Below are 26,327 nucleotides of genomic sequence, written 5' to 3'. Positions count from 1 at the left end.
GGTTGCTTTCAAGAACACAAGAGGAACTAATTAATCCATTTCTCAGAAACACTTTCGCATCCAGAATCCTGCACAACCCATGTCTGCTTTGCAGCTTTGGCAACACATGAAATCCTGAGACATCATATGTGCAAATCTAATGGAAAAGAAGACGAAGAAATCGTCCTAGGAAGTGTGTCCAAACCAAAATTACAGGCTAACTACGGCTTTGAGTTCTTTCTGGTTTTACTTTCTCAACTTGCGTCTTTTGCTCAGTGGCAGACTCCTTGTCCTCAAATGGCAGCACAACAACGGGAGCTGCAGGCACGGCTTCCCACTGCTCTTTCAGAAAGCTCATGAATGCTATTACCATTTGCCTTCGGAACTCAAGTTCCCTTGTGAAGAGATCAAATATCACAAATGCAAGAATGTACTTGAACGGAACAAGAAGAAGAATAGTTGAACCAAGCAGCAGCACCAGAGCAATCTCTGTTGTTACCTGAAAAACATTCAAGATTTTAACCTCATCTCAATGTGATTTTCTAATCACAAAACAGAATCATTCACATGATTGAAGCTCCAAGTGGTATAATTGAGGAGAGACGATTTTAAGAACTGCAAACACAGACATAAAAATTAGCGTGCAGATGTCGATACCATTTTTTTCAGAAAAATACCTGAGGGTGTCCTGCAAGAAGGATGGAACGTATCTTAAGCAGCACAACATTAACATTCTGGAGATACTTCTCTACTTCACGCATGGCCTCCTTCAGAGCAAGAATTTTCTGGATTGTATTTGATGGGGGCTGATCATATATTGTAACTTTTCCGAAAAATCTTCCAAGGCGACCTTGCTCCTTGAGCCCCTTCAGTACTAACATGCCGGCCGACAAGATCATCAAAGTCACCGGAAATGTATACGACAGCAAATTTCTGATAAGAACAAAGATTCCACAATTTGTTAGATTTAAAGCCAAAAATCCTGAAAGAACCTCTAAAGTGTTTATACATGGCAGTACTAATACATATGATGGAACCCTCTTTCCGGACAAGTTTCCCAGGAGGCTGTAAAATGCAATCCACTAATCCGTTATTCAATTGTAGTGCACATTAAGTACCAACGAACACAAAATAATGTGTAAAGAAGGCCAAACAATTATAACCCCGAACAGGAAGGCAAAAGATAAAGTCTGGGTTCAATGTCCAAGCAATCAGGGGGCCACAAATAGGATTTGATTAAAAACTTCCATAGTTCAAGTGATCCAATGATCAGTGAAGTTAGATACTAGAAAGGAGATTATCTCAAAGAATCTATAAACTCTGATAGTTTACCACGGGACAAGCTGCAAATTCCTTATCCTCCTGAGAGATACAAAGTATATGTCTCATAAACTTCTAAAAGGCAAGAGAGAGAGATTACCTGAAAATAAGTGTATATACAAGGGCAAGAAAAGATGCCGTTACAAGAGGATCATCCCACCGCCTCAGTCTTTCGAAATTTCTGGCAGTGAGAGTTAATGGAAGTACAAGTTCCTGGAACGGTAAACCAGTGAAATGTATAACGGAATACCAAATATGAGAATTTAAAATATAACTATCACAGCAAATAGAGTTATGACAAAGGAACTGCAATATAGACCGGGGGCAAATGCAGACTCAGATGAAGTCCTAGATTAATTTGAAACCAAAGACATCATCAATGGAGACACTTGAGAAAGTGTTTCAGGGCAATGCAACCAAACAATGGCATGGCTTAGATTGGGAGAAACAAGCTCTACTAAAGGACTCTAAGATTAGAAAATAGTTATTCTAACCTTAAAAAGGTCGATGTTGCTGGGAATTCCTTCAATCATAGCGGCATCAATGGTGGCTTGTGTTTTCTCAGCTACCTTGTATTTGTCTCTGCATGTCATTGCTGCCTTTTCCACCAATGTCATGTCAGCTACAACAAGGTTTTTGCTAAGAACAACTCCCTGCCTCACTGACGTGTTCCGCCAAAAAGCCAATGAAGCATTGGAACCCCATGATGGCGATCTCATCCATTTCCGCAAGTAGACACTTCCATCTATGTCAAAAACGTGATTGCTACTCTCGGGGATCTCACCAGTGGATCTGACATCTGAATCAGTTTCGTCGTCACTATCCGTCAATTTCTTGATTATGGGTCCACCCCAGAAGTTAACAGCAAGAGTTTGAAGAACGACATCCCCATATGGTGCATTTTGCAAGTAGGAAAACTGAACCAATTTAGTAGGCTCCTCTAAGGTCCTCTTCATAAACTGGAGAGCCTGAAGTCTAGCTATAGCATTTACAGCATGAGTAACTGCTCTATTCTTCCCTCTTTGAGCACCATATATATCAAACACTGATTGATCACCATCCTTGGGTCCATATTCGCGTATAAATTTGTATAAAGAAATAACTTCATTGATGAATGCATACCACACATCCCTTCTCATTTCACCTCCCAAGTCAACAAATTCAAGCACCAATGATTCAGACCTGCGGGAACAAACATACAAATTACATTGATTATTGATCCAGGAAAAATGCTAGATGTGGAGCTGCATAACTGAATTTGAAGTTAGCTGAAAAAACAATCTTTTAACTTCAAAAATCAGTGTGTGCCCGTGTGTTAGGACAGGGGATAAGAATAAATGACAGTGTTATCGATGTGTCAAGGTGTATAGAGTAATTTATTCATCGCATTTTGTTGACTGTGTCGCTTTTTATCAATGTTGGTAAATCAAGGAAGGATTAATGAAGAGAAGGGAATCAAATATGTGAAAAGTAAAAAAGATTGTAGAAATGTTGCATGCAATAGTAAATCTCGTGTGCAAAATTAGCAGGAGGCAACTGATCCGTGCAATTGGTTATAGTATTCACATTCTTGATTGTCTAATACAGGGCCACAGAAATTACTGGTTATGTAGTAAGCTTAATTTGATGTGATAGGTTGGAGAAGCTTACTCACTCCGGACCAGAACTGACAGCAATAGCAGAGTCAAAAAGATTTGATCCTAAAGGTCCAACCTTAGTTTTCTCTACTCTTGAGTCATTACGCGTAAGATCCAACCTTACAGTATCCTTCTCTCCCACCAAGCCAACTGCCTGAAAAGGTACTATAATATATTAAAACAAAGAACAAAACAAGTACAGAGAATCTTTCTCTTTACTTCTCCTTAATATGCCTGAAGTAGCAACTGTATTTTGCAACCCATGGGTATTAAACCAGCTCAATAGACGTACCTCAAAGTAAAGTGCCCTGTCAGTCAACGTGAGCTTCCCTGGCCATGCCATGTTCTTTTCCCATTTTATTACAGGCTGCTTTCGGCTAGAACCAAGGCAGAGGACTTTTTCCTTAGAAACCTGGGGAAACTCCTGAGATTGATATGATTTTCGACCTTCATGCACTCTACAAATTGAGAATAAAAACAAAAGTTGAAATGGTTAACAACAGATGTTGCTCAGGATTTAAAAGTGAGTCCATAGTATCCTTTCATATGAAAAACTAGCAGATCCATGCACGGAAGAATAGAAGTTTACAACACTGCAGCAAAACATTCCAGTATGAAACAAACCATGATAGAAAAATATGGAATTTCTTTTATGCCATTCTCATGAATTGTTTATGATCACAGACAGATTCAATTTCCTTATATAAGAAAATGGTATTGAATCAAAATGTCCTGGATCATTGTTTACTTATATGATTCTGCTTTTGACAATATTCCATAGATCAACTGCAAACCTTCATTTCAAAAGAGCACAAAGGAATGCCTTTGATTCTTCCGACGTTTGAGGAAGTTCTTACCTTTTCAGTAAGTAAATGTTGTAGCTATCATTTAGTACTTCACGTATGAGCCAATTCCAAATGTCACAAGATCAATCCAATGGATTTTCTAAAAGTTACTGGAGTTAGCTTGACTGCAACTAAGAGGGTTGAGCATTACAAATATGGTAACAGAGCAGTATCATGACAAGAATACAAAATGCTATAACTTTCCAAGTTGGCAGACCAAGCTGAATTCATTTATAGTCTTGGTCTTCATTTCGCCGGCAGGTAACTATAGAAAATCACTTTATTCCTCCTCTTGACTTGGACTTTTTCTTCCTAGGATTTAGGCTGTTTCTCGTCTGCATGCTGTCGATGGGGGCAGGAAGGAGGAGGGTGGGTTGAGAGTCGGAGATGGCTCAAACTCTTGAATAACTGGTGCAGTACCTGATTCATTTTGATACTTCTGTTCCATTTTAAAATAAGGCACCGTATACCATTGAGATTCCATCAATGAAGGAAGATTCTGCTGGGTGACAAGGTGAATGGACTTCACTCACATACTAAAGCATTATTATGAATAGATAAGATTTATGATAATCATGAAATGAGCAAGACATATTATCAAAATCAAAACAAATAATGCTCACTTGAGAAGTTCATTGATATATGTTGACCATATGCTGAAAGAGATGCCCTTGTCATCACCAGCAAGAGCTCTGAAAAGATTATGTGCAGTTGGGCAATCAGCCACACCAGAAACAGCAGGAGCAATGCGAACAAATGCCTCTTCTCCCACAAGTTTCCCCTTCAAGTTCAACAAAAACATATTCCTGGTTATAGCAATCAAGACTTGTTTTGTCTAATGGGAAAGTAATTGTTAAATTTCACAAAGTATTAAACAGAAAACACATGCAACGCCAATAGCTTTCGCCTCTCTTCATCTTTGAAGTCAAAAGAAGGAAATGTAGCAGAATGAAGTTGAATCATATTAAAACATAATCATGAAATGTTATTAGCAAATAATAATACCAAAATATTATGTATGATAATACTTTGTCATGTAATAAGGATTTCCAAGGAACGCCAGCATCCTGACCGATTAAGGAACCTACTCAAATAGCCGCTAAGGCGATAGATAAATATTATGAATGAATGACAAACACATGAAGGTCAATGTAAACTACCTGGAAAGTATTCCTCTCCAGCAATTTAGCCTGGTTGTCATTCCTTTTTCTGTAAGGATTCTCCCATGCAAGCATAGTTATAAAAATTAGTCTTTGAAACGCAGGTTCCTGATATCAGAGGTCAAAAGACCAAGTATCATTAAATTTGAAAACCCAGAATAGATCCTAGCCAGAAATGACACAGAGAGATTGGACAGGAAAAATGGGGAAGTTTCTAGGTAGAGGTTGCCTACTTACACGAAATGAGATAGGACGAAGTGTCAAAGTGAGAGGTCAAAGGTAATTGGCATACTTTACCAAAAATTCTTCCATGGTGGCATTCACACTCTGAGATTAGCTACCAATTGGCAAGTTTTTGGCAAGAAGATAGATTAAATCTTTAAATAATCTTTTTAACGCATGAATCTTCACTAGGAAATCATCATCGTTCTATTTCTCTATAAAGAAACTATTTTTTCCTACTGAGATCATAATGACGGACGGAATATCCCTTATATTCGAAACCAAAGGCAAGAGCATAACTATTATCAGTCTCATATCAAAGGAAGCGCTAAGTCTTGAAGAGAGTATGCCCAAAAATTATATCCTTTCCAAATAAAGAAGAATAGTTATATTGTACAAAATAATACACCAATAAAATGAAGAAAACTGATTTTAAATGAAGAAAACTAATATGTATAAAGTTATATGCATGCCTCTGTGTCTGCTTGTGTGTGTGTGCGTGCGCCTGCAATTATGGTACTCAATCGATTCAGCATCCAAATCTCCACTATACAAAAATCTGAATGTGATTCTAGGTTTCAGGCAAGTCTACACACCTTGAGGCTAGGATGAACTTCAGCATTATTCCTTGACAAAAACCTGAAGCAGCAATACTCAACCAAATTGCGTGGATCGTTATAAACAGATTCAGGAATGAGCGCTTTGAATATTTTCTGCATTTTCTGCCCAGTTAATCCATTCATCCTGCATATCTTAGACGTGAAAAAAGTTAAAATTAATTCTTTCATCTCAACAGGATAGATTCTATTAAACCACAAGCTTGTCTTTACACAGAGTAGTTCATGAAGTCATGTTACAGAAGGTAAGAAATTCCTACTTTCATAGTTTACAAGTTGACAACTTGGATGACTATTCTCAGAACATGAGATTCAATTAGTATGCAGCTGTTAGGGGTTTATAATAGCAAGAGTCTCCGAGATATCTGTCCACTAGCCTTGAAATATTTTAAATTCCAAAACAGGCAAAAGCAAAGCTTTTCGTCCAAGTTACAAATAAATTTTCTAAAGTTTTTGTATTGACTGAATAATCCAAATGACTAACGCAAATTTACAGCGACCACACTTTCAAGTCTGCCAGAGAATTCACAATGCACAAAGAATCAAGCACACAATAGAAATCAATGCCCAATGTAAGTTTAAAATTCATAAGAACAAAAATGATTAAATTTACCGGCTAAACTGCTCAATGGAAACAATTGCAGCTTCAGAAAGGTCTCCTCCAGGGGTTCTAGAATCAATAGTCTGTTCAGTAATCAATATATCCTCCATATCTCCATTATCATTCTGAAGGTTAGACCTAGACCTTCTATCATGAACAGATTTTACTATTGGAGAAGTTACTTCATTGAAAAAGCTTTGGGTCTTCGACAGCCACTGGTTTACTGATTCTTGCATTGCATCTGTCAGTAAACAACTTTGTACCGTAACATGTGCCAGATACAATATAATGGCCTAACAGAGCAATCTACTAACAATTAAAATAAGCATGATATAAAGAAATTCAGCTTTTCGAGAATCAATGCATGCTAAGATAACATGGAACAAGAACTATATTCTAGATACATGTTTGGCTCTGCTGGAAAGAGGAAATCTGAAATTCAACTTTTCGAGAATCGATGCAGGTACTAAATGGCTCAGGAAAGTAACCTATTAAAAAAAGTAAAGAAATACATATTAGTGCGTAATGCAGACATAATCAAATAGAGGAGCTGAGTCAGGATTTTGTTCCAACGGATAGCATCCATTCAAGCATACTGATTTTCATTCCTTCCCCAACTCATCCTTTATTCTTTAATGGCTTCTTCTTTCTTTTGTTTGCCAATCAACAAGAATCCATCTTCAAGCACATGCTTACTCTCCAAGTCACATGATCAGAAACCATAAAAAAGCTTTCCTGAATTGATCCTTGTTACAAAGTTAGAATAGGACACAGACAAACCTATGATGCACCTAGAGCTAAATGGTTTTCGCCAGCTTGACAGAGGCGTATAGATTGAGTCTTTCTTTACTTATTACTTGATATATGTTCTATCTTTGTCCTCTTGAACTACCATTGTAAATTTCACAACATTTTCTATTTCCCTTCATGGATATCTCATTGTCCGTAGTTCATAGCCGGTCCACATTCTAAGGTATGTTCCACAATCTTGGTAGCTTTTCGACTTACCTCAACAAAATGTCCATCAATATGAAGAAAATACATAGTTCATGCATGCTGCATACCAATCCGACAAACGCATACAATCCACACTTCCGCTGACAGACGATCAAGAAAGAAGAACTCATACTTAAATACGTAAAAGATCAGTTCTTTGTCGAAAAGCCCACATACAGAAATTCAAGATCATCAACAGACACAAACAAAAAGCAAAGTATCAGCGGTAAAACTAGAGTTTACATGAACTTACGTGCATCAATATCGTTGAACTTCCAATTCTTGTCCCCTAGAGTCTGCCCCACCAGCTTGAACCCAAACTTATTATCAGCAGGAGAAGAAGAGGAGGAGGAAGAATTCGGAGAATTCGAAGAAGCATTCTTTTCACAGCTAACAATTTTGAAATAGAGTTTCTGTTTGTGGCATGGAATTGCGGAATATTTAGGGCATGCCCTTATGTTGGATGTTTTAGCTGGAAATTTGGAGAGCATCTTTTCAACCGGACTCCTCTCTTATCAATCAAGATTCAAGATTTGACTTCATGTTCTCAAGATTATAGAGAACAAGAAGAACAATCTGTTTCATCAGTTTTTCAAGATTCAAGATTACAGAGCAAAAAGAAGAAGCTGACGGTTCTCAAGATTCAAGATTGTGTTTCTGGGGTACAAGATTACAGAGAAGTAGAGAACACTCTACTGAAAATGATGAGCATTTCAGTAGCAGAACAGAAGAACTGGGATTCAAGAAAAGGGGATGTTGCTTACGGAAACTAGGGAAGAAGACAAAAGGGCATTGGATTGATGAGTAGGCCAAGAAACATACGACCATTTTGTACGGTTGGAAATTATTCTTACGAAATTCCAAGTGCCTTTTTTCATTGTTGATTTTCTTGTTAATAGTGTCTTAGAACTAGTTAACAATTCATGGGTCATATAATTCTTTGACATAATGTATATTATATGTTACTTTTTATGTTCTTTCTTGTTAGCGGTCATTGGTCTGGTCAAACATGGCTGGCCTGTCAACTATTCATCTCTGAGTAGGTACCGTATTGCAAAATCAGCTTAAGAGAGATGATATTATCATTAACGTTCTAATACTACAGTCATCATTGATCTTCACATATTTATCTCTTTCAATTTTCAGTTGGTCTGTGGCCCAGATAATCAAACAGTAACTTTAATCGCGGGACCAAGTTCATCTCCATGACAATTACAACTCCACCACAACCCACCAACTCCATGGCCTCTTTCCCACGCCAGCTTTGCATAAACGCAGAGCAAATGTCTCAGTGACCTTCCCTTTTATACCCTAGCCTCTAAGATCAAGAATGACACTTTAATTATTTGAGGAAATTCTGTTGACTATTTGCCCAACTTAATACAATCTAATCCTTTATTTACTTTGATAATCAAAAGTCCGAGCTCGTGGTTCGAGCCCGATACCAATTACTATAATAGATTTACTAATTGAGGCTAGTTAGCTCATTTGGATAAGACTATAAATTTATCGTCTTGTCCAGATTTTCTAAAAAAATTCTCAGTTTGCTCTTTATTATCCCCACTTTCCCTCTCCATATTCCATCCCTTTTTTCATTTACTTCATTCATGAGAAGCTGCAGCGAAACCAAAACACGAAGAAAGGTACAGCTCGCCACCTTTCCTTGCTTCTAGAAATTTTTTTCTTTTTCTTCTTTACGGTGTGTATGGATTTGTTAACAATTGTATTGAGCGAAATTTTATATTTTTAACATAGAGTTTCTTCTCATTTTTTTTCTAAAGAAACTTTGGGCAGCAGGTATAAGCTACCATTGAGGCACAAAAAACATAAACTAAGCTTAACCGAACTAAGAAAAAAAGATAATATGTTTTCTACAAATGTTTCCTAAACCTTTTGTTATATTAATATGTTAATCGGCTTCAGTATTTTAAGATATTACCCGTTCATTTGTTTGATATAAATGATGCATTAAAAATATTTAATATTTATATTTAAAAATATACACTGGTAATATTTATCTTTTGTTCTTAGAATTTTCACACTATGTAACATTAGTTTTGGTTTTGTTCTTGCTGTGAAGGGGAAAAAATTGCAGACCCATGATTTCAACAACTAAAAAAGAAAAAAAGAATTGCAAAATCCATTCCATAAAAAGCACCTCCACAAATAGCTCAATGATTCTGTAGCTTATTAGCCATAACTCTGAACTCATAGCACTTAATTGAAAGTAGTAGCTTGAGTTTAAAGTTCGAGCTTAGAGCTGCTAACTACAAATAAGGAGTCCAACCCCTCCATAAAAAATCCGTGAGCCTTATCCCATTCATTCATAAATTCAAGAATGTTCCAACTTGGACAGTTCTATTGATTGGTGGAATAGCTGCGACGTAGATGCTTCTTCAAGGTAAATTAAAGCAGATAAACAATAAACATGAAAAGGGATTTCACAAACTGTCTATGACGAAATTAACATCAATTCTATATAACTCTTAATGGATGATAAATAAGCAAAATATAGCTCATCACACTATCATCATACCATAAAATAAACCCCATCACGACACATTTTGTTTCCCAATTACATGAATTTCTTTCTTGAAAATGTTAATGAATAGGATTGGTGGGGTACGCCAGGCCCTTGCAGTAGTGGAAGGCATGGGCGACGCACGAAGGCCCAGACAGCAAGCTGCCTAATTGGGCTATTCCCCCTATAAAAATAAATTTAATATCATGTGGGCCGATGGCCCACGTATCAGATATTAAACTGATAAGAACAGATACTACACTTGATCTTAGCCAAAAGGCCGAGAAAGGTATGGTGCTTACAGTGAACGCCTGCTGTTTTTATTCATGCCCTCTCTGGCGCTTCTCTTCTTATATAGACGATGTGGGACAAGTAAACCACATATCTCAATAGTGAAATGTCTTCAGAAACTATCTTCACATATTTTGTGACCGATTGACACAATTACAATTGGGGTAAAATTACATTTTAATGTTCTGCTTGACCAAAATTTTAAAATAGTTTCAAAATTAAAAAAATTCGACACATTAATCATCTACTTATAGGATTTACAAATAGTTTCAAAATTGAGAAAGTTCAGTACATTTAGTTATATGTTCAAGCTTCCGTAGAACATAAGACATGGTACTAATGTCTCGAACTTTTTCAATTTTAAAACTATTTTAAATATCCCATAAAGCAAAGAATTAAAAATATGTCCCCTATCATGTGAAATTGAAAATGTATTTTCGCCTTAAAATATACTTATAAATCATTTTGCCTTCTTATTTCCTCCTCTCACCCCTCCCATTCCAAATTTAAATGTTCGTCATTTGGCTTTCTTTTTTTTTTTCCTCCTCTCACCTCTCCCATTCCAAGTTTAAATTCTTATCTACTTGTATAGATTATTTACTTTTTATTTATTCCATCTTTTTTAATACATTATTTTTTCACTTATCATAAAGCTCGATAAATTATGTTAAATAGTAATAAAATACGTATAAATTATTTTAAACTACGTGTATCAAGTATACCAATATCACTAGTTAAAAAATAGTCCCCTCAAGTCTCAAAAAGCAAAAATTCTCCAATTATAGAACTAGAATTTATCACCAACTGAAAATGACTTGACAGAGAGCGAGAGAGAGAGAGAGAGAGAGAGAGAGAGAGAGAGAGAGAGAGAGACAACAGTGGAGGTAAAGGAAGAGAAGAGAAAGAAATGGTATTTGATATCGTGATCTGGAGTCTGAACATCTTCAATATGGTTTGAAGGACAGCCAGCACATCTCTAAGTTCACCTTATAAACAGCAACCTAGATAGATACAAGGCTAACAAACTCGAATACACAATGCCTAGTTCTTGTATTCTTCAGAAACATTAAACAAACAAAAAGTAGAAATGTTGAAATAAATATTCACAGGAGTCAGGGACTAGTCGATTTCCCTTGTTCCCTGTATTCACAGTTTCCTCCCTTTCATTGGTATCCCACAGCAGTTCTGTACAAAATGTTGCAAGAAAATTCCATGCAACATTGACCACGACTTTTCTGATCTTTCTTGATTGCTATTGTGTGGGGCTGTTTTCAATGTAAGACGTGTTGTCTCTAACTATTTTCTCGACTGGGTTGTCCTCAGCCCAGACAGCTGCATCTAGATATCCAAGTTCAAACAGCTTATCGAGAATATCGTCTGCTGCTGGCTCAAGTGCCCAATTAAAAAGCTGGAAGTAAGCAAAATGAAAAGGTCAAAACATGTTTTTATAACACAGATGGTGGAATCACTGTGACGCTGCAAGATTACCTCTCGGGGAGTAGCCCGGTTTTCTGGGTTGAGATCGGGGCTGATGCCAATTCCCTGCAAGCCCAAACGACCGGCAGGAAAAGCACAAACACGTACCTGCAGCATAAAACAAGGCCCCTAGTGTACTTGGATGACGTCTCAAGTATGGATTAATACAATATCCAAAGACTATGATACTTTTTGGGCAGCATAATATCTTCTTTTCATGTCCATTCGCCTTTTTTATTCTGTATAGAAATGCAAAAACATGCCTTTTTTCTTTTGGGTATGTTTTCAAGGGAAAATATTTTCACTATCTTGCCCCATCAATCGTTACCTTTCCATGTATAAAATAACAATATATACTTTTAACAACGCATTGATGTGACATCACTGACAACCCAAAGTAATTGCAAAAAAGTAATAGCAAGCTTCCAAAAATGCAACTACATCAACCAACCCAAACAATCTTCCGACTTAAAAGTTGGAAACTAACATTGAAAACCGATAACAAAACCAACCCTAGTAAAACCGAAACAACAACATTGAAAATGAAACCAAACACCCTTAAAATTTCATTGGAAAAAGTAGCAAGATTCACTTGACGAGCTACCTTCAACATATGTTGCAATTTGAACAAAGAAGCCAAAGGACATACCGTTTGAGCAGCCGAAGTTGGTGGCATGAACAATGTTAAACCTCCATCAATACATAGACGGTTTCGAAACATTGTTGCTGGCCTTGGAGCAAGATATCTGCATCAACTTGATTTTAGTTCCAACATATTATCCAATCTAACATTGTAGTTTCTGTGTGAAGGGAGATAATTACCCTGGAATGAAAGAGGAAGTGAAAACTGCATCAATCAGATCTTCTTTAGAATCAAATTGGTCAACCAGTAAACCTTTTGGCCTCCAAAGAATCTGCGTCACAGCAACTGACATGAAACCACAAAAATGCTATCAAAATTCTGCCTCTAGAACCCAGTGAATACTACTTTTACAAAAGAGGTGTACATCATAATCAGTTTGGAATATAATATGTAAAGATTATAATAAATCGGAAAAGATCAAACCAAGAATCTATATCTTGCAAAAAAACACATAAAAGTAGCTACTAGAATACATATTTTGAAACACAAAATGATTCCACTTGGACGAATACCCAACACACAAGGGATACACGCCATGCAGCTACTTTACGCACACATATGCGGGTTTATAGATATACATATATATATATATATATAACAAATTAAATCTGCAGTCTAGAAGCAAAAATGTATAGTCAGGCACCACCCGTTGAACAGAAAACGTCATAAGTTCTCAACAAAAGGAATGCAGAAAAAACTATGATGCATTAGTAAGGACAAGTGGAACACCTTCCTGAAGACAAGCACAAAACTCTCCTACGGATGCTAGTTTAAAATTTCTCCATATTTATGACCTTTGATGCAACTTTGGACATCCAACTACATCAAAGCTGCCGTATAAACAATAGTTTGACTACCAAAGGTGCCAGGGGGAAGATAACAATACCCACCACGAACTCTTCCACTGGATCTGATATGGGCATCATCTGGAAGAAACTTGTGCAAGATATCTCTAAGAACAGCCTGGGAACAATCAAAACCATCCAGATTATGAAATGCTCAAGTTTCCATGTATTTGATAAGTGTAAATTATGATTATTTTGAGTGTGATGGATTTACTCGATGCTTAACTATGGGAAAATGGACGGCACAGATCAGCAGAAAAGAATAAACAACTGCACCGTGCAATTTGTCACTTGTGGAGGATTAAGATAAGTGTAAGGTACTTTAGGTAGATACTTTTTTTTTAAAAAAAAAAATATCCAGAAAGCTGTTACCATTTACAAAACGGACTGCCCGAACAAGATATTATGGTAACGTGTGGTTGACTCAACCAACCCTATTACAGTTTGAGTAGCATGTTCATTATCACACAACATTAAGCTACTTATTATGAGGAACTCAAAGTAGGAGCATAAAAAGGAAGGAGTCGCAGATTAAACAGATAGTCAATACTATCAAATCTCATGATAATTGTCTCCAGGCCCTGCAGAGGTGAGAAATAAAAATTTCACCCAAGAAACTGCAGTACGCCGTTTCTTCCTTTCTGTTTTCCTATTGTGCATAATCCAGGCAGCGCCCTCGAAATTCATGGTAAGGGTTCTTGGCTTTCAGCCTAGACAAGAGACTGATTCTAATTAAATGGGCAACATATAAACTATGCAGCCTTCAACAAGTCAATATGGGAAGAAAATAATATAAACTACAACTCCACAGGCATGTTTCAAGTTTTGGCAGAGCTAAACTGAAATAGTAGCGGACATCCTTGCACAACCATCCAATTATCTAACTTCATGGGGGGCTGCTATAATCCAGAAGACCCTCGTAATAAATATTGGCATCTATACATTAAGAAAATAAATAAGAAGTCCTAACAGTTAAGTATAGCATGCAGCACTAAAAAGCTTTTCCGCTTGTCACTGCCATTTGTGTTTATGGTGAAGCAGCTAGAATCTATTGACTAATTATATTTTACTCAATTTTATTTCCTGAAAAGGTTCTTGGTTCCCATCCAAGACCCTTGGTCCATTTCTCCAAATGAAAGAAAGACAAAAGGCAAACAGAAACATGCAGGTATAACACTAATTTTGTATTCAACCAAAACTCATCTTATTGAGTGATATTTGTCCAGCATACACAAGCCCATTAATCTTTTCATCAAATGCTTTTGTATTGTAAGACGAGTGGTAGATGTAATACCCCAAGGCGGAATGCAGTCCCTCGAGTCCTGCAATCTTCAGCCAATATCTTGGTAGCTTCAAGTGCTTCCTGCATGCTGGCTCCAGAGGCAATCACCGCACAGACAATGGCACCAGCAGAGGAACCAGCAAGAGGTGTTGTTTCCTGCTCCAAGAAAAGGTACCACAGTTGTGAATAGAAATACAGAGCTCGGATAACAAAAACGTTTCCAGAGACAAGAATTGATTTTACTGATTCAAGAAAATAATGATAAAAGAACACAAAAACCAATTACTTGATCACAAGAGATCAATTGCTAAATATTCATTTTGCTCTATTTCTTAACTCAACAAACAAGTTAGACGACATTTTAATGTTCATTAACTTCCCAACATTGGCTACATAAATTAAGGTAGATTACAACGAGAATATCAAGCAATTCAAGCCCAGCACATCTATGGCTCCATAAGCCCATCAGGCACCAAGATTTAACAACTCTTTTTTCCAGCTCAACTTCACCCATTTATGATGCTAAAAGATTTCAGTTGCAACGAAGATGAATGCAATACATACAGCAGCAATTTCAAGTGCCGTCGTCCAAAAAGAAGGCATCAAAGTTTCAAAATCAAGCACCCACAGCGAGTAACCATGACTATCAACCAGCCATGGAAGTATCAAATTCTCAGAAGGGTGGGTACAAAAGATCAGCAGTGCAAGAGGACCTTTAGGATTATTCCATGCAAAAACAGAACAAATTCTGCTTGTAAGAACATTGATCATTTCAAAAATTTAATATTAAATGTTAACTTAGTGAAAACTTTCTCAAGCTAAAGAGAGAGAGGTATAGAATTGTACAAACATAAAACACACACACACACACACACAATGAATCAGCACTCGCGAATGCTTTACCATGGACAGTTACGAACCTCAGTAGAAAATAAACCACTAACATCAGCATTCATCAACAATATAGCAAATTCCACAAACACAAAGTAAGTACGCCATTCAAAAAGAAGAACACACATTAAAAGACAATGAATTGAATTCTAACGGACACACAACCTTGATATAACCCTTCTGAATGAGAAGCTGAGCCACCCCAAGATGGTAAGGAAACAAAAGCCCAGCAGCGGAGAAGCTAAACCCGGGACTAGTGACAGCCTTGCGCCGCCGCTCTGCCTCCACATCTTTCACCCTCTGTTCCCACACCACCTCCGGCTGAACCGGGTCTTCCACCACTGCTACAATCCTCTCCTTCCTCCGACGCCTCCACAACCACTCCCCCCCCTCCTCCTCTTCCGCAAACATCATCTCACTCCCGTCTCCTCCACTCACACTACTCCCTCCCTTGTTCAAAATTCGCGACGCAATCCCGAGGAAGATCTCCCCGGTGGCAACAGCCAAAGACTTTTTCTCCTGTGGTGGGGAAGGGGTGACGCTCTGGTGCTGTGGCGGCGTGGCTTTGGTGGAGAAAGCAAGGCTGCGAAATGGGACAGCAGGGGCGGCGGTGGAAGGGTGGAGGAAGAAAGAAGAGGCGGAGGAAGGCATCATCGGTTTAGCGGAGAAGAGGGTGGTTGTTGAGGGGGGAGGGGAAGGGGCCATCGTCAGAAACATTGAAATAAACGCATTTTTCTTCGTAGCCATCAAAACTTTGAAAGTAACGCTTTTCATCAATTCATTACAGTTCTCGCGGAATTTGGGATCTTTTTTCTTTTCCTTCTGTCCTTTTCCTTCACGTTTCTGTGTTGTTTATGTTGCTTACGTATGTACATGTTTATGGTGAATTTTTTTTTTTTTTTTCTTTCGTTTCTTTATTTATTTATTTTTTACTCTTTTAAAGAAACAATTTCTGAATTCATGGAACCTTGCTACCCAGCTTTTTCCCCCAAAGAGAAAAATTATAGCGGTTAAATTCATATTATAGTCGGAAGTCTTATGCATTGATTGTACATATGATTGTTACGTATTTTTTAAAAAAATAAATACCAACCAATCATCTAAGTACTCAATATTAATATTTTGTAATGATTCACTTTCCATATGGAATACTATTTCGGGTAAGTTACACCAACATCTCTTAAGTTAATTTAATTAAATATATACATTTATCATTACCAATTTGGGTAAATTACAATTAATTTTGCTAAATTTTTTTAAAAATTATAAATAATTCTCATTGTATAAAAAATTATAAAAACCCCATAAAATTAATAATCGTATAACTAATACTATATCGTTACAATACATTGTAAGAGTGGTTGTTTAAAGACGATCATTAATTTTAAGAATGTATTTGGGATTTTTTAAAGAACAAAAAAATATTTGTAATTATAACAAATTTTAGTAGAGCCCACTATAATTTTAGTAGAGCCACTCATTCTGTAGTGAAATTATACACAAAGCACCCTTATAAATACATTACACTAATCTCCTCAACCCCCCAAAAAAAATGTTCGTATAATTTTAGAAATGGCATGAGGTATTTATGTATTAAACTTAACATCAAGGGATTTTGTAATTTATCCTTACTATGTATAATATTATGTGGAAAATAAACTCCTAAGTTTATGCAACAAATATTTCTATGTTACAGAGGTTTGCTTGGAGATATGTTCCCGTAATTACATTAAGATGTTTTTGTATAATATAAATGTAATTACAAACACGCTTTTATAAACACATACTTTTCTTGGATACTAGGGAGGTACCCTATACAATGGATCCACCATTCTCAATATGAACAAGTTCCCTTGATTGCCCCTTGTTATCCTGAAAAGAAATACCAAGAGAAGACACGTTGTGAATCTGTAATGTTTGATTCAAGCGGGACAGTAAGCTTATGTCTCAAAGTGTCATAATAGTCGTCAGGACGACTGCGAACAGACAGCAACGTTAGGTCTCAAGCTTAAGGAGGAATGGACTTGTGCGTAATGGATTCTGATACCATTATAGAGGTTTTCAAATTTAAGGCAAGTTGACAAACTTCGTTCGAGGAAGAATATAATTCAGACAGAAGCAGATGTTACTCTGAGGACTCTGTGTTCCTTACCTCAACTCTTCGTCCAAGAATGTAATTTCAATTTGTCCACGTCCACTTCCACGAGACTTAATAGGTATCTATGGAACAAGACCAAGAAATATCCAAATAAATTGTAAATGCGCTCGGTGAATAATTAAGAAGAGTAAAGCCCTTGGGATTTCATTTAATGTTTGGTAAAAAAGAAGTAATAAGCACAACTAATATGAACTAATTCAGTATTCAAGAAACTAGCACAATATTACTCCACCGTATAGCAGCATTTGATAAGAATGGCTTCTCTCTTAATCTTGGCAGTCATGGCTAACCTCAAGTTAAGTGGATCAAGAAGATGCGGTACAGACGCAAAGGATGCTTTTTTTCACTTTGCTGTTTCTCGTTCTAGTACTAAATATCCTCAAAGGCTTTGCTAAGGCACAAGTGTTTGATAATCTGCCATATTTTTTCTCCCTATCCACATAAGCTGCTTCAGCAACTATGTAGTTTTGAGTCTTTTGACACTATTTTAAGGAGGAATCTTTAGTTGAGAAAGGGGGCCTAAAGAAGAAAATACCATCAACTACCTTGTTCGCTATCTTTGTCTTTCTTGCTTGTAATATGATTTCTAACTTAACCAGTAGGAATCACGTGTTCTGTTTGGATCATGTTCTTTAGTGTTCTGTTTCTATGGTACAAAGAAGGATGAAAGCATCGAAGGAATTCCAACTACCGAATGAAGTTGCATTTCTGCATTCACAATATACTAAACTGGAGGTTCATCATGGCAGTAAATGGTTCAACAGGAAAAGGGTCTGATGAATATAGGTGTGCTAGAGTTCCTTTGTATCTTATTTTACCAAAAAAGATAAGATCCTTCAAGGTCTACATAGTCAAAATACAAAACACACAAGTAGCAAATGATTCAATATCAGATCAAGCAGAATTCACATACCACAGCAGCAATCTTGAAAGTGTCAAATTTAACAGCTACTCTTCTTGCATTCAGTGGAACCAAATTGGCAGTAGCCTACAAAAATGCCAAAGACGTGACGACAGATTCCACTAAAACAAATAGACTGAAAAAAAACTTACATGAAGATAACTAACAATGATCTAAACCTTTATATTACAAGGATGTGATCAGAGAGAATCTTGAAAGCCAAATATTTGATGTTACTTTGGCAGTATAATGACCTGTAGGTTGCTGGTTTCTCCTCAGATTACTTTTTGTCTTATCAATGTCTAGCGACATACATATGATAGAAATTCACCTTTTATCTTAAAGTAATACTTTTTTTTCAAGGTAAGATTGCTTCCTGTAATAGATCAAATATTTGAATCCAGTGATCAATAGCTGAGAAGAAACAGATTCGATAGTTCCTTAAACAATACCACCATAGCTAGAAATACACAAGTATAGCCTGACATGATATACTGGCATAGCAAAGTTTCCTTCATGTTCACTATCCATCCAGAACGAATGTTTGATAGCCTGAAGAGAACCCTTTCTAAGAGTAGCTCAAACCCTTCTATAGCCACTGGAAAAAAATGAGAAAGTACCCAAGCTCAAGCAAAACTACATTATCCCCCTGAGTAAGATGCACGAGAACCAAAGAAGAAAAGCATTTGCATGATACTAAGAACTTGTAGGAAAACAAACTTTCTCATGAAATCTGCAGCTACCTGATTGAAAAATGGCCAAGTTTCCATATTTTGGGCCCTCAATGTGTCCGCGTTAATTGCCTGGAAGATTTTTCCATTTGGTCTCAGAAACTTGGGTCTCTGCAACATTTATAACAGAATATGAGCTTCTTGTTCAGTATTATTATTAGTTTTTTTTTTGGCACAACATGTACCGAACATCTACATCAACTAGAATAACCAAAAGTTGTCAAAATCTGGTTTGGTTGCTCATGAGAGCGGGTTAATTATTTATTTATTAATAATAAATAAATAATTATATAAATATAATTTAAATAAATTATATAATATTAATATCAAACCACGACTCGTTTTTTCTTTTTCTTTTTTTAAATTCTACCATGTCGTAGATTGAAACCACGACTTGACTTTAGTTTTTTTTTTAATTTTCGTTTGATTAAATTTTATACAAATTAATTATATAAAAATAATTTTTAACAACATATTAAAGTCCAAAAATCATAATATTAAAATTATATTAATTTAAAAAATTACAATTAAGTATACAAATATAATAGTGTATATTTTTTTATACAATTGTAAAACATATAATGAACTATACAATTGCAAATGTCAAAAATGTCCACCCGTTCTACAATTGCGTCTGTGGCGTTGATGTCGAGGTCTTCTTATTTCCTCGCCCACATTTTGCATTGGCTCATTCTGCGCCTCATTATCATCACCATTCCACATTATCACGATATGCACTAAACAATGAAAATGAAATTGGTTGATTAATACCAAGACCAAGGTCAAGATGTACTTGTGAAGAATTATCTTGTGTTTGGGTTGGCATAATGGAGCCGATTGAAACCAATCATCTTGAGGCAGTTGAGACATGTAGTAATTTTAAGATGGTTGGGGTACGTAATAATCCTGAAGTGTATATAATGTAGAAGGACCAGCTATATCCACCCTAACATCATGACATTCAACTGAACCAATAGACATTTAGCTAGAACTTCTTCTTTGCTTGTGGGATGTTGTGGAAGTATCATTGAATGGAGAAGCAATTTGTTGTGACTGATGGGTTATGACTTCCTTGATAATATGTAACTAGTGTTCGAATCTATCCACCAATTGACTATACTCTTCAAGATTTAGTGGTCTAGATTGACACAATGCTTCAAGGGCATTCACCTCTTCTGCTTGAAAATTGTAGAAAAATAATGAATCGTGTGTCGTAAAAAAAATATTTAAAATAAAATATGATATTATATAACTACGTACCACAACTTGGAATATAGGTACGTCTACAGGTTGGTGCCCGCTTTCTGCACGTCTATCAGTAGATGACGACACGAAATTTCGTGTTATAACCGCGTTCTGTTTCTCTTCTATTGAAAATGGATGGCCTTTATACAATCGTGTCATATCGTCTTTGTCATCTAGTGATGTATTGTATGTGCTGCAGGTGTCAATCTGTGCTCATATGATTTTTTTTTGAGATCTGATGGAGGCTCATATCCCAAATATCTGTCGCTTTTGAAATATTTTACCTCATTTGGAATTAGCAAAGAACCCGTTCAGGACAATGCATTTCCACTATTACATAAAATACTAAAGGACATGATTATTTCCACAGTTGGGGGTTCAAACCAGCAGCGTAAGTCATAATGACATCTGAGTCCATGTCATACGGCGGCCAGATAAACTGTAATAAATAAAAAGATGTAAATTAATGCGCATTTAATTTACGGTATAAATGTACGTATCCAATTTCACCCGAGGATGGACCAGACGATGTTGACATAAATGTTGTGGATAAAACATTTGCATAAGTTACGTCATCATCTTTTGAACCAGCTATGCCATACCGAACAACAAACATTTTACCGCTCTATACCATTTTTGAACAAATATTCCTGGAGGTACCTGTGAATTCCATTGGTGTACCGATCATGAAGTATATAAAATTTTATGACAAGAATGAAGACAGACTTGATGTGGGAATATTTTTAAAAAATAAAAAAGCTTTAATTGAGGCGGTGAAAGATCACTCGATACGAAATGCACGTCGCGAGTATTTTTGTAACTGAGAGTTTGAAGGTTAAGTGAAAAGTATTCTGTAAGCAACGCAACCAGGTTTATATATATATCAGGTCAGTTTGAAGATGACACGTAAAATTATTTACGGCACGTGGGAGAGCTCAATTCGAAAGCTACCCAAATACATAGGAGCTTTCCAAAAATATAATTTAGGAACTATTGTTTAATGGAAACACAAAGCCTTCGAATCATCAATCGGTGCGTATGTCCTCAAATACTTATTCTGGCAATTTAAACCATGTATCAAAGGGTTCCAACACTATCACAAACTTATCAGTGTAGATGGAACCTATTTATACACAAAGTACAAGCACAAAATATTGATTACTGCTGCCATGGATGAAAATCAACAGGTACTCCCTCTTGCTTTTGCAATTGTTGATGAAGAATCATATTCGTTTTAGAAGTGGTATCTTAGACAATTGAACAGACGTGTTATACGAGGGCGACGTGGGATGTTCCTTGATTCTGATCGTCACCCTGGTATCATTAAAGCAGTACGTGAAAGTTTGAATTTTGTGCCACCTCACGGCATGCACCGGTATTGCTTGAGGCATGTGTATTCTAATTTCAATAGTCGTTTCAAAAATGCCGTGTTGAAAGATCTTTGTTGGAGACTTGGCTCTGAATATCAACCCAGAAAATTCAATCGAATTATGGAAGAGATAAAGAGCCAAAAACTAGCCGCGTTTGAATTCTCAGGCCAGATTAACAATGAAAAATGGACAGCATTTCATGGTGGTGGACAACGATGTGGTATTTTGACGACAAACATATCAGAATGCATTAATGGAGTATTGAAAGGGGCTCGCCGCCTACCGTTGACAGCAGTAGTTAAGATGACACTTCAACAAACTGTCCATTATTTTCGTGAGAGGTTAGCAAAAAGTAGTGTAATGTTGACCAAATACCATCAGTTCTAACAATCCGCCTCAGTTGTTACAAAATGTCAGTTAGCAAAAACCACCAAATACCATCAGTTCTAACAGTCCGCCTCAATTTGTTACAAGATGTCAGAATGGACATGGACTCAATATCCATGTTGTCAAAATTACTAACTGAGAATGTTCTTGCTGCAAGTGGATTCAATTTAGTATCTCTTGCAGTCACGCTCAAAAGGTATGCATTGCATACATGACTAATGTTGCATCAGTGGTGAAGGATTATTACGATTTAATGACTTACATGAATACATATTCCAAGTCATTTGAACCTATGCATTCTGAATATTATTAGAATGTCCCGAAATTTGAGTTGGTCCATGATACTACTATTCCTATCTCTTCACGACCTGGTCAAAACCAAACATCACGTATTCACAACGAGATGGATTGAGCACAAACGCGTGAAAGACAACAAGCCCAACAAAGAGATTCTTCTACACAATCAAATGTGCCGGTGCGGGGTTATTAACAATAATCGTATAGCTCATTGTATTTTTTACAATTGTATAAAAAAATATATACTATTATATTTGTATATTTAATTGTAATTTTTTTAAATTAATACAATTTTAATATTATAATTTTTTTGAACTTTAATATGTTGTTAAAAATTAATTTTATATAATTAATTTATATAAAATTTGATTAAATAAAAATTAGAAAAATATTTAAAGTCAAGTCGTGGTTGCAATACACGACATGGTGGAATTAAAAAAAAAATTATTCAAGAACCACAACTTGTTATATTAATAGTATATAATTTATTTAAATTATATTTATATAATTTATTTATTTTTTTAATAATGAATAAATAATTAACCCCATAAGAGCTGAACCAACCCAACCCAGGATTTCAGAAAAGGAATTACAGGAGTGGTTTCTTCTCCTAATCTGAATTAGGAGAAAAAACCACAATATAGTAAATCAAAATTATATTATCGAATTATCATATTTAATCAATTAAAAAAAAACAAGAAATCAAAATGTTTACACCTCCCATATTTTTCACTTATTCAATATGATCAATGTACATTTTCAATTATTGTAACCCATTAATAGCATTTTTAATAATCAAACATCAAAATTATTCGTTCTTAGCCATTTCCTTATTTCACCAACTAATTTGTTGCTTAAAAGAGTTGATGGTATTAGATTATTATATTTTATTAGATAGAATCTTAACTAAACATATGTACACACACTCAAATATTCTCAATTGTAGCTTACATGAAAGCCCATTTTCTTCAACTATACAAACATGATATAATAGACTTTCTCCTGACCTAATTGATCATGGTATCTATTTAATGTTTTATTTTATTCTATCAAGACAAGTGTTCTTCTAAATTCATGATAATGTCAAAATCTAAATTCAATACAGTAACAATATGATTTACATAATTTCCACTAAAAGATGCTATTATACAAATATTTTAGGCTGATAAATAGATATCGAGAGGAAAAGCAAAAACTAGGAATCAAGTAACCCAATAAATGAATTTAGAAAATTCCATCAACCCATAAAATCTTATCAAGAACAAAGTGTAAGTTAAGGTTTCAAATCAATACATTTCGCAATACAAGATATATGAATTTTGAAGTTCAGGATAATAATATCATAAATTTACATAATTTCACTTGAAAAGCAGTATCCTGAGATATTTTAATCTGATTGAAAATTCAAACTTGGTAACAAATATAAAAAGATATATGGATGGAAAAACCAATTAAGAATTTGGTTAAAGATATACAAAATTGAAAATTAAATTTGTAATCACATGAGTCAGATAACATTTTCGTTCAAAACCTTAAATATACGTCCATTAAGCTTTATTGCATAGAAAAGTAAATTCAGCCTTTTTCCATGTTAAAGAAATCTGTAAGCCCAAGAGAGGCAAGAGATGCTACAAACCTCAGTTTGAAGAATTGATTTGGATGTTGTATACAAAAGCTCCCATTTCCCATTTAGAAGATTTGAATTGAGCGGTTCCTTCACTTTATTAGTTGCCTCAAGTTTGCATGCAATCTGAAACAGAAACAGAAAGATGTAAAAATTCTTGATCCCCAAATTGCAGGAACCACTCCGAAAGTTCAAAATTAAATATTTAATGAATTTTACAACAAATATATGAGTACAGTTGAGAGAATTAAGAATTGGGCTTTTAGATAAAAAAGTTTAAATTGAGAGGATTGATTAGTTTCACAATGCAATAGTTTTAGGTTTCAAGAATTCCAAGAATATCAAAATTAGTTGAACATTTTGTTATAAAATTTGATAACCACATTGAAAAGTATACTGTATTTCAGAGTTCGTACATTCACCCTTCAAATAACCACCAGAAAGCAAAGAATAGAAACAGCCGGCGAAATACCCACCTTATCAACACGCTGCTGATCCTCCGGCGTTGCGGCGGCGCCGCGATCCAGTGGCGCAATAGCCTCAAGAAGCTCCTGCTTCAGCCTCTCAATTTCAGTGCTTTTGACCAAGAAAGACGAAAAGAAAGAAACCCCAGTCCGCCATTGCCCAGATTTGGGCAAATCTAGGTTTTGATTCACACTATTGCTACGCGAGCGAAGACGAACATCGCGATTACGGTTATTTGATGAGAGAGAAAGACAGCGTTTCGGAGATGATACTGTAGCAGAATAGAAATCAGTTGGATTGTGGAGGAGAGTAGGAGGAGATAAGAAACGAAGGGTAGCCATTTTAGCACGAGGGGAAATTTTTGTCCGTTAATAGACCCTCTGATTTGAAATTTTGAAAAGGGAGGAAATTGCACTTTACCCCTAACTATATAAAGTTGTCATTTCGGTCCCTAAACTATGAAAATAATGCACTTTTGCGTCCTTTAATGAAGAAACGAAGGGTAGCCATTTTAGCACGAGGGGAAATCTGAATGCGATTTTTTGACCGTTAATAGCTACACCTGACCCTCTGATTTGAAATTTTGAAAAGGGAGGAAATGGCACTTTACTCCTAAACTATATAAAGTTGTCATTTCGGTCCCTAAACTATGAAAAAATGCACTTTCGCGTCCTTTACTGAAGAAATTGTTAGCATGTGTAGTACACTCAAATTTATGTGCAAAATTAGTTACAATAAATCACAAAAAACTCGTCTAATATTTGATATAATTGTAAATATTTTTTAATTATTTAAAATATTATCAATATTTTTAAAATTTTAACAACCATCCAATAACTAACAAAATTTATTAGTGTTAGATTTTTATCCATTTCTTTTAATCGATTAAAATGTCATTGTGGCCTATGAATTAAAATTTTACTTATTTTTTTTTTGGATTAAGTGGATAATTTTTTATAATTTTTTAATATTTTTCACCTACTCTGTCTGATTTTTTTATAATTTTATATTTTAAAAAAAATATAGCAACGCAAAGTTGACAATTTCAAGCATACATTCAAACATTATATAATTTATTAAATATCAATGGCTAACGGTATAAAAGAATTATTTGTATTATGTCAAATTTTAGGAGAATTCATTAATTTATCTGGTTTTTTTTTTTTAAAAAAAAGATTGGTTTTCTTTAAAAAATATAGCAACTCATTAAATTTTTATTTATATGAATTTTGTTAGTTATGGAAAAAAAGTGTCTTAATTAATGAGTTGTGATGTAACTTAATAAGTCTAAGTGTTTGGAATAGTTTATTCTTTTATGGTGAAAATAATTTGTAGAAAAAATTATAAATTGAAGAATAGCAAAATTGGGGGTAATTCGAAAATAAAAAAGGAGAAGAGAGCAAGCTGTTTACAGGCTGGAAGCAGCAGAAGTTTCCGTTGCCGGGAATCGAACCCGGGTCTCCTGGGTGAAAGCCAGACATCCTCACCGCTGGACGACAACGGATTTATGTTTCATCAAACTTCAATAGTAATTTCAACCATCAATCATTCTTTACGAGTTTGAAAAGGGAAAATAAAAAAAAAATGACAAATTTAAAAGTGTATACCTAGTTATAGGAATGGCAATGGGTCCGACCCTTTTTTTTTTTTGGAATCCATACGTATATCCATCCACATATATTTTTAATGAGTTTATAGATTTATAAAATTATTGGCTCGTATTTATAAAATTATTGTAACATTATTCTTAAAAAGCATATTTTGTATAAACACATTAAATCAAATCCTACCAAATCAAGTCCGTCGGGTCCTGTGGTCCAGAG

At 35.5% G+C, this 26,327-nt stretch overlaps 3 protein-coding genes and 2 non-coding genes across 6 annotated transcripts; all 5 read right to left on the bottom strand.

The window, feature by feature from the left end:
• Positions 1-2: 2 nt before the first annotated feature.
• LOC105172566 (chromosome-partitioning protein, putative (DUF639)) lies at positions 3-8,249 on the bottom strand. 2 transcript variants are annotated; one of them, XM_011094064.2, is made up of 11 exons: positions 7,631-8,249; positions 6,394-6,622; positions 5,760-5,907; positions 4,942-5,049; positions 4,405-4,562; positions 3,229-3,394; positions 2,954-3,090; positions 1,794-2,481; positions 1,400-1,512; positions 657-912; positions 3-478 (listed from the first exon to the last, which is right to left on the bottom strand). In XM_011094064.2, the coding sequence occupies exons 1-11, from the start codon at positions 7,866-7,868 to the stop codon at positions 197-199; spliced, it is 2,523 nt and encodes an 840-aa protein (XP_011092366.1). In that variant the 5' UTR covers positions 7,869-8,249; the 3' UTR covers positions 3-196. The 2 variants fall into 2 exon arrangements, with proteins under 2 accessions (XP_011092366.1, XP_011092367.1); XM_011094065.3 differs by lacking the exon at positions 7,631-8,249 and having other exon boundaries at positions 5,760-5,915; positions 6,394-6,534.
• Positions 8,250-9,994: 1,745 nt separating this feature from the next.
• LOC148785182 (U2 spliceosomal RNA) lies at positions 9,995-10,191 on the bottom strand. Its single transcript, XR_016062273.1, has one exon. It is a non-coding gene; the product is annotated as a U2 spliceosomal RNA (small nuclear RNA).
• Positions 10,192-11,074: 883 nt separating this feature from the next.
• LOC105172568 (Acyl transferase/acyl hydrolase/lysophospholipase superfamily protein) lies at positions 11,075-16,113 on the bottom strand. Its single transcript, XM_011094066.3, has 7 exons — positions 15,492-16,113; positions 14,448-14,591; positions 13,199-13,271; positions 12,488-12,593; positions 12,315-12,411; positions 11,678-11,773; positions 11,075-11,597 (listed from the first exon to the last, which is right to left on the bottom strand). The coding sequence occupies exons 1-7, from the start codon at positions 16,098-16,100 to the stop codon at positions 11,442-11,444; spliced, it is 1,281 nt and encodes a 426-aa protein (XP_011092368.1). The 5' UTR covers positions 16,101-16,113; the 3' UTR covers positions 11,075-11,441.
• Positions 16,114-16,939: 826 nt separating this feature from the next.
• On the bottom strand, positions 16,940-24,863 carry LOC105172569 (putative plastid-lipid-associated protein 4, chloroplastic). Its single transcript, XM_011094067.3, has 6 exons — positions 24,516-24,863; positions 24,052-24,165; positions 19,129-19,227; positions 18,398-18,472; positions 17,479-17,546; positions 16,940-17,198 (listed from the first exon to the last, which is right to left on the bottom strand). The coding sequence occupies exons 1-6, from the start codon at positions 24,843-24,845 to the stop codon at positions 17,126-17,128; spliced, it is 759 nt and encodes a 252-aa protein (XP_011092369.1). The 5' UTR covers positions 24,846-24,863; the 3' UTR covers positions 16,940-17,125.
• Positions 24,864-25,936: 1,073 nt separating this feature from the next.
• On the bottom strand, positions 25,937-26,008 carry TRNAE-UUC (transfer RNA glutamic acid (anticodon UUC)). Its single transcript has one exon. It is a non-coding gene; the product is annotated as a tRNA-Glu (tRNA).
• Between the last annotated feature and the right edge of the window lie 319 nt (positions 26,009-26,327).

The sequence above is a fragment of the Sesamum indicum genome, linkage group LG10 (genome assembly GCF_026168435.1).
Source record: "Sesamum indicum cultivar Baizhima isolate 11 linkage group LG10, ASM2616843v1, whole genome shotgun sequence".
Lineage (NCBI taxonomy): Eukaryota > Viridiplantae > Streptophyta > Magnoliopsida > Lamiales > Pedaliaceae > Sesamum > Sesamum indicum.
Note: the sequence above shows the minus strand (reverse complement) of the source record. Positions and strands in the feature narration are given on the sequence as shown.

What these genes read in the sequence shown, in the direction of transcription:
- LOC105172568 (XM_011094066.3), bottom strand. Translation starts at nt 16,100, where the DNA reads ATGAAAAGCGTTACTTTCAAAGTTTTGATGGCTACGAAGAAAAATGCG. An exon ending in GGACTGCATTCCGCCTTGGG is followed by an intron (nt 13,272 to 14,447) that starts GTATTACATCTA and finishes GATTGTTCCCAG; the next exon opens with GCTGTTCTTAGAGATATCTT. An exon ending in ACTTCCTCTTTCATTCCAGG is followed by an intron (nt 12,412 to 12,487) that starts GTAATTATCTCC and finishes AAGTTGATGCAG; the next exon opens with ATATCTTGCTCCAAGGCCAG.
- LOC105172569 (XM_011094067.3), bottom strand. Translation starts at nt 24,845, where the DNA reads ATGGCTACCCTTCGTTTCTTATCTCCTCCTACTCTCCTCCACAATCCA. An exon ending in AATCAATTCTTCAAACTGAG is followed by an intron (nt 19,228 to 24,051) that starts GTTTGTAGCATC and finishes TAAATGTTGCAG; the next exon opens with AGACCCAAGTTTCTGAGACC. An exon ending in CTTTCAAGATTGCTGCTGTG is followed by an intron (nt 17,547 to 18,397) that starts GTATGTGAATTC and finishes CTTGTTCCATAG; the next exon opens with ATACCTATTAAGTCTCGTGG.
- LOC105172566 (XM_011094064.2), bottom strand. Translation starts at nt 7,868, where the DNA reads ATGCTCTCCAAATTTCCAGCTAAAACATCCAACATAAGGGCATGCCCT. An exon ending in GTTCAACGATATTGATGCAC is followed by an intron (nt 6,623 to 7,630) that starts GTAAGTTCATGT and finishes GTTTACTGACAG; the next exon opens with ATGCAATGCAAGAATCAGTA. An exon ending in ACAGGGCACTTTACTTTGAG is followed by an intron (nt 3,091 to 3,228) that starts GTACGTCTATTG and finishes GTACCTTTTCAG; the next exon opens with GCAGTTGGCTTGGTGGGAGA.